This window comes from Salmo salar, chromosome ssa03 (genome assembly GCF_905237065.1).
Source record: "Salmo salar chromosome ssa03, Ssal_v3.1, whole genome shotgun sequence".
NCBI lineage: Eukaryota > Metazoa > Chordata > Actinopteri > Salmoniformes > Salmonidae > Salmo > Salmo salar.
Window position 1 is genome coordinate 72,255,120 of NC_059444.1, and position 14,533 is coordinate 72,269,652.

Here is a 14,533-nt window from a genome sequence, read left to right on the forward strand (position 1 = left end):
TTATAGTATCCTAAGGCATCTTATTTAGCAATGGAATCTAGGGATGGTCTCATCTATCCATTTCTGCGATCATAAATTTTCATGGGAATATGAACAGGGGATTTGACTGGTAACCACCGTTCTGGAACATACTGTAGTATAGGGACAGGATTTGTCATTTTGATTGCTGACTTCTACAATGTTGTCACAGAGGAGACCATGCAGTGATAGTCACCACATGTTCCATATTTCTCCTGTGCTTCACAACAGCCACTCATCCTGTGTCCTTTAACAATGTCATGATGGGTGGTTAAACAAATTCTTTGTGCCAGCTTAGGACACAAGGCCTTGTCATCGGGGCGTACCGTCTCATGGCATGTGCTCAATGGTGCATAACACCCATCCCAGTCAACAATAATGGACTGAGCAACGAATGGAGCACCAGAACTTCACTGACCCACTTACCTTCCATCTATGGACTCGGCCTGCTAAAAAAGGTACAGAACCTGGGCTAAAGAAGGCATTTAATGCCCTGCACGTCAAAGACCCCCCCCGAGACCTAAGACAGTGGGTGTTGCCAGGGATAAAACTAGATGTGCTGAGAACGTTAACATATTGCTGCCTGAAAAACAAACCTTTTCAAAAATAGAAGTGTCGGCTGCTCAGTATGCCAACACTGAGACCACAGCCAGGGTCATTCAGCACAACCAGAGTGTCAAGGCCAAGGCTGAAATCTCAGAATTGCAGTTCGGTACACTCCTGGGACAATAGTTCTGAAAAGTCAGTTGTGATTGATCAGATGGAGATGGTTCGGGAGACTTGGTTGATGTTCTACATTCTGTGGTTGGGTGGTTTAATGGATTTAGCTGACTACAAATCCCAAGGCACTCAGACTATTTATGTTATCACTTTAACAGGTGCTCTGAACAAGGACAAATTATCTGTACAAATTATAGCTTTGGAGTGCAGATCCATGTGTCCTGCCAGTTTGAGCCAGAGATCATTACCGTTACTGTGATGTTCAGTTTGTTTTTCAGTAACTAATTCTTAATCTCTACATTCATTAGGCACCCTTGTGGAGGTATTGTTTATCTCAGATATCAGTACTTTGATGGTCTTAAACCCTATCAAAAGCATCTTAGTCTTGAGGCTGCGTTCTTTGATATTTTTCAGTCACATTATTCTTCATGATCCTTGACTTCGGCGATGTCATTTACAAAATAGCCTCCAACACTCTACTCAGCAAATTGGATGCAGTCTATCACAGTGCCGTCCGTTTTGTCACCAAAGCCCCATATACTACCCACCACTGCGACCTGTATGCTCTTGTTGGCTGGCCCTCGCTTCATATTCGTCGCCAAACCCACTGACTCCAGGTCATCTATAAGTCTTTGCTAGGTAAAGCCCCGCCTTATCTCAGCTCACTGGTCACCATAGCAGCACCCACCCGTAGCATGGGCTCCAGCAGGTATATCTCACTGGTCTCCCCCAAAGCCAATTCCTCCTTTGCCCGCCTTTCCTTCCAGTTCTCTGCTGCCAATGACTGGAAACGAACTGCAAACATCACTGAAGCTGGAGACTCATATCTCCCTCAATAACTTTAAGCACCAGCTGTCAGAGCAGCTCACAGATCACTGCACCTGTACATAGCCCATCTGTAAATAGCCCATCCAACTACCGCATCCCCATAATGTTATTTATTTTATTTATTTTGCTCCTTTGCACCCCAGTGTCTCTACTTGCACACTCATCTTCTGCACATCTATCACTCCAGTGTTTAATTTCACCACTATGGCCTATTTATTGCCTTGCCTCCCTTATCCTACCTCATTTGCACACACTGTATATAGACTTTTTCTATTGTATTATTGACTGTATGTTTGTTTATTCCATGTGTAACTCTGTGTTGTTGTTTGTGTCGCACTGTTTTGCTTTATCTTGGCCAGGTCGCAGTTGTAAATGAGAACTTGTTCTCAACTAGCCTACCTGGTTAAATAAAGGTGAAACAAAAATCAAAATGATCTTCTCTTTATAACTACCCATCTCTATCAAGAATATACACACAGTAGCCACTGTTTCTATAGCATGTTGATGTTTATTGGGATGAATCTTGTCCTGGAGGCATAATTGAGTTATTTCCACAAGATGGGCCAGCTGCAAAGTCAAAATTAGCTATATTTGTAAAAAATACATTTTTAAGGTTAGGGTTGGGCATAAGGTTAGCAATGTGGTTAAGGTTAGGGTTAATTATTTTATGATTTTGTGGCTGTGCCAGCTAGCGACTACATGGCATAGCTGCCTCCAGTACATGAGTCATCCCAATGAATGCCAACCTTTTTTTCTATATACAGTGTACTTACATTGACTCCAATTCCAATACTTTTAATTTGCCAGAGGCAGAGCCTGAAGAAATTGGTAAGAACTGCACAAAGCAAGGTTGAGTGAATGTGCAACTCCTCTGTGGTTACATTAGAATATGTATTTGTTTATCGTATGAACTTATGTGTTATGTGTCTATGTACCGGTATGATATTGTATGTACAATGTACATGGGAATGCATTAATGTATCAACATTCTGAATTTGCACTACAGTGCTGTGTGCAGACGTGGATTATGCATATCTAGACTTCTACATAATACATGTACATTCAAATCATTTGTGAATGTTTGTATGTATGCATGTTTGCACAGTGTGAAGTCAAATATTGGTAATTCACAGTGGTGATTATTTTATGTTAACTATATTGTAAGTTTAATGGTCCATGATGTTTTCGACATGGTATGGTTGGAATCTAACCTTTCCTCTCTTTACAGAACTTCTACATACAACTGATGAAAACATATGTCACTTAGTTATTCATTATCGTATATGTTTGTCTTTAATTATAGCTGCCAAGACAGATAAGGCTGCAGCAGCACCTGCTGGTGAGTCCACTCATAACAAATGGATGCCAAATACTTATACATGAAATACTTCAATGAATGGTTAGGCCTATAGTAAAATCAATGTCTGATTACATTTTTCTCCCTTTTTATTTTTTATTTACAGATAAGGGTGGGTGAGAACAGGGCATGTGTGTGTGTGTGTGTGTGTGTGTGTGTGTGTTAACCTGTGTCCCTTTGTGTGTGTTTGTGTTAGTCAGTAGGGTATAACCATCCCCTCATCATTCCAATGTAATGTCGGTTAACTGTTTTCCCTCACTCAGCGACGCCAGCGGAGGATCATGGTAAGGCCTCTAAGACCAATCACAGAAGTAGCTTTCTGTGGGGATGAGACTGAGAGTGGCCATGCATGATTCTCACCACGCACCATGACAGTGTTGATCAGATAGAACGCCAATACACTTAACTTAGGGCTTCACACGTTTATATTCATGCCTATCACAATTTCCTACTGGTTTATGCATGACAAAGCAGACTATATTCATTTAAATGATATATTAGTCATTATTCATCTGATTCTTATTGGGGTTTTTTTATTACCTGAGATGACAGGTCACCAATCAGTTGGTAAGAACTACCTATGTTAAGGTTGAGGTGATGTTTGTTATGTGGGTTATTTTGGCACTGGAGTGTGTGTTTCTGGGTGCGTGTGTGTATCTGGGTGTGCGTGTGTGTATGGGGTGTGTGTGGTGTGGTCTGTGTGAGTGTGTTTATTATTATTTATTGTGTGTGTGTGTGTGTGCTGTAAAAAAAATACAAAATCTGTTGGTTCAACGTACATTTGTAAAACAACCAGCTGCAGTAGGATTGTTCAACAAACTCACAACAAAAAACCATTGTACGTTGAATCAACATATTTTTGTTACAGTGTATACATACATGCATACATACATACATACATACATACATACATACATACATAGCATATGTGGAGGACTGTTCAGGAAACGTTTCGGATGTGTATTTCCTTTGACTCAGTATGTGAGTTTGTGTGAGTGTCTGCTACTGCAGTATACCACCTTTATTACACACTTACTCCACACTGAAATCCTCTTATTTTAGTGGCAGAGGCCCAGCCTGCTGAAGAGGGTTAGAGCTATTCTGTCTGATGTGTCATTTGTGTTGGTTTATGTATTGTATGTGGAAGTGTGCAGGTATAGGTTTTTGTCCGTGTTGTATGTTTGTATCTGTGTGTATTTGTGTGTGTGTGTGTGTGTGTGTGTGTGTGTGTGTGTGTGTGTGTGTGTGTGTGTGTGTGTGTGTGTGTGTGTGTGTGTGTGTGTGTGTGCGCGTGTGACTGTATGTACATAATGCTAGCTCCAATACGGACTTAAGTCCAGTACCCCCTACTGAAATCCATTTGTGTGTATTAACAGAGGCCCAGCCTGCTATAGAGGGGAAAGGTTTTTGTGGCTGAATGTATTACTTAAATATGTGCATGCAGCACGAGCACATAGGTTGGGTGTGTACACGGTAAGTTTGCATATATTGGGAGAGTGTTGTATGTGTACACCGAGCATCATGTCAGCTCTATTCAACAATGAAGTCCAGTCGTCCTCCCTGATAGCCCTGTTTATTTTCACTGACAGAAGCCGAACCTGCTGTAGAGCGTAAGAGCTGTTCTGGCTTAATATGGTCCTTCAATGTATAACACACACAGCATTAAGTTGAAGTCAGTGTGTTATCTACGGTTCATCAGAGAGATGGTGGAGGCATTTGCTTGTGGGTATACGAGTAGTTTATGTGTGTGTGAGAGTGTATATGTACATGAAGGATCTTAATTTGAGCCAGATTGCTACAGCAGGAAAATAATCCTGCGGGAACTGGAAATGTGAATTATTATGTTGATTATAATTCATGGATATTTTTTGTAGGGATACATTTTATGTTTGACGTTTTAAAGTGGAAATTACAAACTTTAGAAGCCTTTTTAGACCTTGAATACACTACAAGTTTGCATTTCCTGCTGTGCAGGAAAATTCTGATCAACAAAAGAGTGGTCAAATTAAGAACCTGTATGCATACTGCATTGATGCTAGCTTTGGTACAGACTCAGATCATTTGGTACAGTCTAGTTCATATCACTGAAATTCTGTCATTGTATTGACAGTGGTCGACCTTGTTACGGAGGGTAAGAGCTTTTCTGGCTAAATGTGTTAGTTGTGTCTGTATGTGTGAGTTCATATTGCATCATGTAAGGCAACTCTACTCAACATTTAAGTCCGGTTCCTTAAACCCTCTTATTTATATTGGCTAAGAGCTTTTCTGTCTGAGTGTGATAGTTACGTGAGTGTATGCAATGTATGAAGATAGCATTGTGTGTGAGTGTGTGTGTGTATTTATATTTTCTAAGTAATTACTCAAGTTCCTCTTCTAAAAGCCCTTCGTTTTCTTGGCAGAAGCCCGGTCTGCTATAGAGGGTAAGAGCTTTTCTGGCCTAACATGTCACTTGTACGGAATGTGTGTGTGTGTGTTTGTCTGTGTGAAATAGGTGCAATACTACTTATTCAGTTCATCCCCCAAAACCAGCCTGCTGCAGAGGGTAAGTGCTTCTCTAGCTGAATGTGTTACTTGTATGTGTGGGCATACTGTTATGTGGAAGTGTACCTGTATGTGTTTATGTATGTGTGGATATGGTGCATCATGCTAGCTTTACAAATGGACAAAACAGTTTTTCTAATTCTACTCATGCTCAATTAATGCCCTGCCTAATATCTTAGCATTTTCATTAGCAGATGGTGTTACAGATGGTAAGAGCTTTTCTGGCCTATTGTGTCACTTGTAAAAATGTGTATATGATGTGTGTGTGTTTGTGTGCAGGACCGGCTTTAGCCTGTTGGGGGCCCTGAGCGAGGTTTTGGCTAACAAAATCAATGGGGATTGAGACCCCGACTGAGTTTTTTTGGGGGGGAGGGGGTTTGGGGGCCCCCTAGCGGCCTGAGGCCGTAAGTGACCGCTTTTGGCGCTTATGCCTTGCGTCATGCTAACATTAAAATCATATAATTTTAATTAACAGAGGCCCAGCCTGCTCAAAAGGATAAGCTTTTCTGTCTGGATGTGTTACTTGTACAGAGCGGGTGTGCAATGTGCATCATGCTAGCATTACCAGTCATGTTAGTGAATGTGTGTGTGTGTGTGTGTGTGTGTGTGTGTGTGTGTGTGTGTGTGTGTGTGTGTGTGTGTGTGTGTGTGTGTGTGTGTGTGTGTGTGTGTGTGTGTGTGTGTGTGCCTACTATTATGTGGAAGTGTACCTGTGTGATTGTATGTATGGGTGTCTGGTGCATCATGCTAGCATTACTAAGTTATTTCAACCCCTGCCAAATATGTTATCATTTTCTGTTATAGATGGCCTAACATGTCACTTGTATAGAGTGCGTTTGTGTGTGTGTGTGAGTGGTGTGTTTGTCTTTTTAAAATGCGTGGCTCATGCTTAACAACTCATGTTAGTTAAATGTATCCCTTAAATCCTCATGATCTTTTATTAACAGAGGCACAACCTGCTACTGAGGCTAAGATGTTTTCTGGTCTAACATGTCACTTGTGTATAATGTATGTGGGAGAGTGGCTGCGTTTGTGCGTGTGTGTTTGTTTGTGTACATACAAGGTGCAACATGCTAGCATAATCACTGTGTTAGTTCAATCATCAGAGGCCCAGCCTGCAACATTAACACAGGCCCAGCCTGCAACATTAACACAGGCCCAGCCTGCAACATTAACACAGGCCCAGCCTGCAACATTAACACAGGCCCAGCCTGCAACATTAACACAGGCCCAGCCTGCAACATTAACACAGGCCCAGCCTGCAACATTAACACAGGCCCAGCTGCAACATTAACACAGGCCCAGCCTGCAACATTAACACAGGCCCAGCCTGCAACATTAACACAGACCCAGCCTGTAACATTAACACAGGTCCAGCCTGTAACATTAACACAGGCCCAGCCACAACAGAGGATAAGAGCTTTTCAGTCAATGTGTTAAGCCTTAATTGACACCCTACGCTGTATGCAACTACAATAAGCTAGGCAAAATGGCGATCCTCTATAGTTGCGAAGCTAAAATATGCAGACGTGTGCAGCCCCGCAATTAGAAACTTGATGCAAGTACGCAGGAGGATCGCCATTTTACGTAGCTAATTGCATTCGGAAAGTATTCAGACCCCTTGACTTTTTCAATATTTTGTTACGTTACAGCCATGTTCTAAAATGTATTAAGTAAAAATCTACACACAATACCCCATAATGACAAAGCAAAAGCAGGTATTTAGAAATTGTTGCAAATTTCTTAAAAATAAAAAACTGAAATTCCTTATTTACATGAGTATTAAGACCCTTTGTATGAGACTCGAAATTGAGCTCAGGTGCATCCTGTTTCCATTTATCATCCTTGAGATGTTTCGACAACTTGATTGGAGTCCACCTGTGGTAATTTCAATTGATTGGACATGATTTGGAAAGGCACACACTTGTCTATATAAGGTCCAACAGTGCAGTTCATGTCAGAGCAAAAACCAAGCCATGAGGTCGAAGGAATTGTCCGTAGAGCTCCGAGACAGGGTTGTCTCAAGGCACAGATCTGGGGAAGGGTACCAAAAAATGTCTGCAGCATTGAAGTTCCACAAGAACACAGTGGCCTCCATCATTCTTAAATGGAAGAAGTTTGGAACTACCAAGACTCTTCCTAGAGCTAGCCGCCCGGCCAAACTGAGCAATCGGGGGAGAAGAACCCAATAGTCACTCCGACAGAGCTCCAGAGTTCCTCTGTGGAGATGGGAGAAACTTCCAGAAGGACAACCATCTCTGCAGCACTTCACCAATCAGGCCTTTATGGTAGAGTGGCCAGACGGAAGCCACTCCTTAGTAAAAGGCACATGACAGGCAGCTTGGAGTTTGCCAAAAGGCACCTAAAGGACTCTCAGACCTCGAGAAACAAGATTGTCTGGTCTGATGAAACCAAGATTGAACTCTTTGGTCTGAATGCCATGCGTCATGTCTGGAGGAAACCTGGCACCGCTCATCACCTGGCCAATACAATCCCTACGGTGAAGCATGGTGGTGGCAGCATCATGCTGTAGGAATGTTTTTCAGAGGCAGGGACAGGGAGACTAGTCAAGATCGAGGGAAAGATGAACAGAGCAAAGTACAGAGATCCTTGATGATAACCTGCTCAGGACCTCAGACTGGGGTGAAGGTTCACCTTCCAACAGGACAACGACCCTAAGCACAGAGCCAAGACAACGCAGCAGTGGCATCGGGAGAAGTCTCTGAATGTCCTTGAGTGGCCCAGCCAGAGCCCAGACTTGAACCTGATCGAACATCTCTGGAGAGACCTGAAAATAGCTGTGCAGCGATGCTCCCCATCCAACCTGACAGAGCTTGAGAGGATCTGCAGAGAAGAATGGGAGAAACTCCCCAAATACAGGTGTGCCAAGCTTGTAGCGTCATACCCAAGAAGACTTGAGGCTGTAATCGCTGCCAAAGGTGCTTCAACAAAGTACTGAGTAAAGGGTCTGAATACTTATGTAAATGTAATATTTCTGTTTTTTTTTATACATTTGCAAACATTTCTAAAAAAATGCTTATGTAAATGTGATCTTTCAGTGTTTTATTTTAATACATTTTTGCTTTGTCATTATGGGGTATTGTGTGTAGATTGATGAGGGACAAAAAATTATTTAATCCATTTTACAATAAACGATTTAATCCATTTTACAGTAAGGCTCTAACGTAAAAAAAATATGGAAAAGGTGAAAGGGTCTGAATACATTCTGAATGCACTGTATATTAGCCTTTACTTGTTTGTTTGTATCTTGTATACATATTTGCGGAAGTGTCGTGTGGGTGGGTGGGTGTGGGTATTTCAGTGTGTGCTTCTGCATATAAAGCACCAGTGAAAGTTTAGACACACCTACTCATGAATTATTTTTTATTTTTTTCTAAGCGCACACCAGATATTTTCTACATTGTAGAATAATAGTGAATACATCAAAACTATGAAATAACACATATGGAATCATGTAGTAACCAAAAAAGTGTGAAACAAATCAAAATATATTTTAGATTTTTCAAAGTAGCCACCATTTGCCCTGATGACAGCTTTGCACACTCTTGGCATTCTCTAAACTGGCTTCATGAGGAATGCTTTTCCAACAGTCTTGAAGGAGTTCCCACATATGCTGAGCACTATTTGGCTGCTTTTCCTTCACTCTGTGGTCCAACTCATCCCAAACTATCTCAATTGGGTTGAGATCGGGTGATTGTGGAGGCCAGGTCATCTGATGCAGCACTCCATCACTCTCCTTATTGGTAAAATAGCCCTTACACAGCCTGGAGGCATGTCTTGGGTCATTGTCCTGTTGAAAACAAATGGCAGTCCCACTATGCGCAAACCATATGGGATGGCGTATCGCTGCAGAATGCTATGGTAGCCATGCTGGTTAAGTGTGCCTTGAATTCTAAATAAATCACAGACAGTGTCACCATTAAAGCACTCCCACACCATCACACTTCCTCCTCCATGCTTCACAGTGGGAACCACACATGCGGAGATCATCCATTCACCTACTCTGCGTCTCACAAAGACATGGTGGTTGGAACCAAAAATCTCAAATTTGGTCTCATCAGACCAAAGGACAAATTTCCACCAGTCTAATGTCCATTGCTCGTGTTTTTTGGCCCAAGCAAGTCTCTTCTTATTATTGTTGTCCTCTTAGTAGTGGTTTCTTTGCAGCAAATCGACCATGAAGGCCTGATTCACACAGTCTCCTCTGAACAGTTGATGTTGAGATGTGTCTGTTACTTGAATTCTGTGAAGAATTTATTTGGGCTGTAATCTGAGGTGCATTTAACTCTAATGAACTTATCCTCTGCAGCAGAAGTAACTCTGGTTCTTCCTTTCCTGTGGCGGTCCTCATGAGAGCCAATTTTATCATAGCGCTTGATGGTTTTTGCGATTGTTCTTGACATTTTCTTCATTGACTGACCTTCATGCCTTAAAGTAATGATGGACTGTCATTTCTCTTTGCTTATTTGAGCTGTTCTTGCCATAATATGGAGTTGGTATTTTACCATAGGGCTATCTTCTGTATACCACCCCTACCTTGTCACAACACAACTGATTGGCTCCAAAAAAATCCACAAATTAACTTATAACAAGGCACACCTGTTAATTTAAATGCATTCCAGGTGAATATCTCATGAAGCTGGTTGAGAGAATGCCAAGAGTGTGCAAAGCTGTCATCAAGGCAACGGGTGGATACTTTGAAGAATCTTGTTAGGTGCCTCCTAAGAAGAGGTAGGTGCAGGAGTCAGGAGCAGGAGAGCAAGGAATATCCAGTAGCACAAATGTTTATTGAACGTCCCAAAACACGACAACTACAGGTGGGGAAACACACCCAACGAAATCGACACACACAGGGAAATAAACGTAACACACGGAGGAGAAACATCTACTCCTAAATACATTACAAACGGTACAACACGACCGTGAAAAGAAAAGAAAAACCTGTAGCGCAGACACGCACCCCAAGCAGACCAACAACAGCAAATAATCCCGCACAAAGACTAGCAGGCAGCGGAGGTTAATAAACCCACTGAAATTAACTAATAGGACACAGGTGTAAACAAAACAGACAGACACAAACGAAAAGGAAAAATGGATCGGTGGCAGCTAGTAGGCCGCCGCCGCCGACGACCGCCGAGCACTGCCCGAGCAGGGAGAGGAGCCACCTTCGGTGGAAGTCGTGACAAATCTGAAATATAATATATCACTTTTTTGGTTACTACATGATTCCATATGTGCTATTTCACTATTATTCACTATTATTCTGCAATGTAGAAAATAGTAAAAATAAAGAAAAGCCCTTGAATGAGTAGGTGTGTTCAAACTTTTGACTGGTACTGTATATATTAGCATTCTCCTCATACTTAACCATAAAACCTTTTACTTTCTTTTATCAGAGGTGAAGCACCCTGAGACAAGGAAGGGTACTGTTAACAAAAGGATTGTAGTGCAGTGACTGTATGAATGCACAAATGTATTAAGTTTGTGTGTATTTGTATGAACCAGCATGTATGCCAGTGTCATCATGGGTAAGCCTATGTATTTTTGTATGTTTTGTTTTTATGATCTAGTATTTCATATATTCATATATCCACAACTTTTTTCTCCGGTCACAGACTCCGTACACAGGGACAGTATATTTGGTTGTTGTTTAACCCTTCGCTGTCCGCAGTACTAATGTCTATGTACCAATTGTTTCTTTTCATTCAGAGGGAAGTGAGTGCAGAGATGGTAAGGAAAGGAAACAATACACAACTCCCCCTCTGTGTTTGTGTGTTCTTATGCTTCCCTGCTTCCTGTCAATCACCTGGTTAACGTGCATGTCTGTCAGTCTCAGTCACGGCACGGTGTGTCGGTGACCTGAGTGTCCGTCACGGTGGACTGACAAACGGAGACTACTGAATCCTGGGATTGCTCTGGCGAAGGCCTTCATAGTCTGACTGTAGCAGTACAGACCATTGTAGATGGCAGTCGGTAATGGAAGAGATCCTGCAGGCCTATTTTATGGGTTTATGGATACTGTATCATTTATGTAGAGATCTTTAGGAACATCTGTTGAGGAGTTAGACCCAGAAAATCAGTCTGACAGATAGTTGTGATATCAGCGCCGACTGATACTAATTACTAGAGATCAGCGGTGAGTTTCCAAAAAACATAAAGATCATATTGGCAAAATGGCATAAAATCATCATTTTTCTATTGCTTATGAATGTACTTAAGATGATCTTTAGTGCTAAATATGATATTCATGTTTTTGGGAAACTCACCCCTGATCTGTTGAGATTAGACATTACATGATACAGTATCATGGTTTCGTCAAAGCATCCAAGTGAAGGAATTGTATTAAACATCAAATGACCTTGACTTGAAATTGATGCAGAGTGAAAACGTAATCTAAATTACAAATGACAAAATGATATATACTGTATATATTTACTCTGGGTATATATCGTGACCTGTGTGTATGTGTGCACTTACTAAGGTAATGGTTTAATAGAAGGATAAATTGATGATAAGTTTTGCTGTTTTGTTTAGTTAGTTCAAATACTGTTCCTGCACAATACCATATCCCCTATCATTAATCACTGTATTGCAAAAGATGTTGATGTGAAATATCAAGGTATTATCTGTTCCTGAAGTGTTACAGTAATAATGAATTAAGTGATATTTACCTACAATAATATTTCCCATAATACGCATTATCCCCCAAAATTATCTTAGTGAAGAATTGTTATGGTTTTGATGGTTGCCGGTTCTGCTCTTCCATTTGAGGTGTTTACCGCTGCACTCCCAACCTCTCACAGTTTCAAACCGCAGCGACTTTCCAATGTGAGAGTGAAATGGTGTAAAGGGCTGAAGGAAAAGTATCCCTTGGGTGCTGGTCCAGGATCAGCTTGACCTATTCACATTCTTACTGAAATGATTTAAATCACACTAGAGAACTGAGCCTGGATCTGTGCACAGGGGTCACTTGATTCCAATCAAATTAACTGAGCCCATAAAAGCAGATAGAGGGGCATAAGCGGTGTGACTCTGAGTTTATGGAGGTGCATGACCTCACTTGATTCCTGACCCTTGTTCCATTCTCTCGACAACCTTTTCACCCAATCAATTGGTCAATTGATATGGCTTTTTACCTGCTTCTCTATGCTTATAAACTCTCTTTTTCCATAGAGCTCTTGTCAGATTCAGAAGGTGAGAGAACAAATAAATTGTGTTCCGTTTGCACCGCTAATAATTCCCCTAAATTCTCAATAATAATAATAATAATAATAATAATCATTGTAATGATGAGTACAGTGTCACCAACGGGTTTGAATTTGACGACTGTGGAAATTCACCGTCTAGTTTTTACCTCCATTTTGAAAAGAAAGGAAATGTTCATCCAAGTTAGAGAGGGAAGAGAGAGACGTTAAGTGTGTGTGAGAGAGCACCTGCAGGTCAGGTTTTCATAGCTGCTCAGTAAACGCTCATCTTTCAGATTACAGTAAAGATACTACAGCTAATGTGTTCCCCGCTGTGTTTCTCTCTCTCTCTTTCTCCCTGATACAGAATTGCCCGATGATGGTAAGACAAACAAATACTTGAGCTTGTATTTGTCTATCTGCTGACACAAAACAATGCAATCCTTTTTTTGAAAAGGAGGGAGCACGCAAAGGAACAGGAGCCAGCAGTCATGCTTTGATAATATCACAACATTAAAGAGCTATATTTACTTTTGTCAAAGTGGGACAAGACTAGTGGAAAGGGATGGATAAACACGTCTTCAGATGTGTTTTTAGTTCCTTGTTCATTCCCAGGTGGGCTTACCTTACTGCTGTTAAAGGCCCTCTTCTGGTGTTGACTAGACGCTTGGATACTGACCCTCAGATAAATACAAGACTGATGTCATGTCACATGATTTCTCATGATCATCCATTAGAATAGTGGAGACATTTCAGGGAGTGGAAACACATGCCGCAGCACTTTTCTGTCTTTGAGAAAAGCTGTTGCTAAATGTGGATACAAGACGTCTCAATAAGTCACAGGGTGAACAAAGACAAGCTTTACCTCTGACCTTTGATCTTGCTGCCTAGTAGACAAAATATCAATAAATGAATGGTATTTACAGTGGGGCAAAAAAGTATTTAGTCAGCCACCAATTGTGCAAGTTCTCCCACTTAAAAAGATGAGAGAGGCCTGTAATTTTCATCATAGGTACACTTCAACTATGACAGACAAAATGAGAAACAAAATCCAGAAAATCACATTGTAGGATTTTTTAATGAATTTATTTTCATATTATGGTGAAAAATAAGTATTTGGTCAATAACAAAAGTTTATCTCAATACTTTGTTATATACCCTTTGTTGGCAATGACACAGGTCAAACGTTTTCTGTAAGTCTTCACAAGGTTTTCACACACTGTTGCTGGTATTTTGGCCCATTCCTCCATGCAGATCTCCTCTAGAGCAGTGATGTTTTGGGGCTGTCGCTGGCCAACACGGACTTTCAACTCCCTCCAAAGATTTTCTATGGAGTTGAGATCTGGAGACTGGCTAGGCCACTCCAGGACCTTGAAATGCTTCTTACGAAGCCACTCCTTCGTTGCCCGGGCGGTGTGTTTGGGATCATTGTCAAGCTGAAAGACCCAGCCACGTTTCATCTTCAATGCCCTTGCTGATGGAAGGAGGTTTTCACTCAAAATCTCACCATACATGGCCCCATTCATTCTTTCCTTTACACGGATCAGTCGTCCTGGTCCCTTTGCAGAAAAACAGCCCCAAAGCATGATGTTTCCACCCCCATGCTTCACAGTAGGTATGGTGTTCTTTAGATGCAACTCAGCATTCTTTGTCCTCCAAACACGACGAGTTGAGTTTTTACCAAAAAGTTATATTTTGGTTTCATCTGACCATATGACATTCTCCCAATCCTCTTCTGGATCATCCAAATGCTCTCTAGCATACTTCAGATGGGCCTGGACATGTACTGGCTTAAGCAGGGGGACACGTCTGGCACTGCAGGATTTGAGTCCCTGGCGGCGTAGTGTGTTACTGATGGTAGGCT

At 41.5% G+C, this 14,533-nt stretch overlaps 1 protein-coding gene across 24 annotated transcripts in view; it reads left to right on the forward strand.

Moving 5' to 3' along the window:
• Positions 1-14,533, forward strand: part of mybpc2a (myosin binding protein Ca) — a 51,413-nt gene that overhangs the window by 16,370 nt on the left and 20,510 nt on the right. Inside the window, exons 2-8 of one of the 24 annotated variants that reach the window (XM_045715281.1) lie at positions 2,374-2,394; positions 2,870-2,905; positions 3,030-3,035; positions 5,659-5,673; positions 11,195-11,215; positions 12,659-12,679; positions 13,037-13,051. In XM_045715281.1, coding sequence (XP_045571237.1) covers positions 2,374-2,394; positions 2,870-2,905; positions 3,030-3,035; positions 5,659-5,673; positions 11,195-11,215; positions 12,659-12,679; positions 13,037-13,051 — 135 coding nt within the window. Of the gene's footprint in view, positions 1-2,373; positions 2,395-2,869; positions 2,906-3,029; positions 3,036-5,322; positions 5,344-5,414; positions 5,466-5,655; positions 5,674-11,194; positions 11,216-12,658; positions 12,680-13,036; positions 13,052-14,533 lie in introns of all 24 variants that reach the window. The other 23 variants (XM_045715279.1, XM_045715276.1, XM_045715280.1 and 20 more) reach the window with 23 other exon arrangements.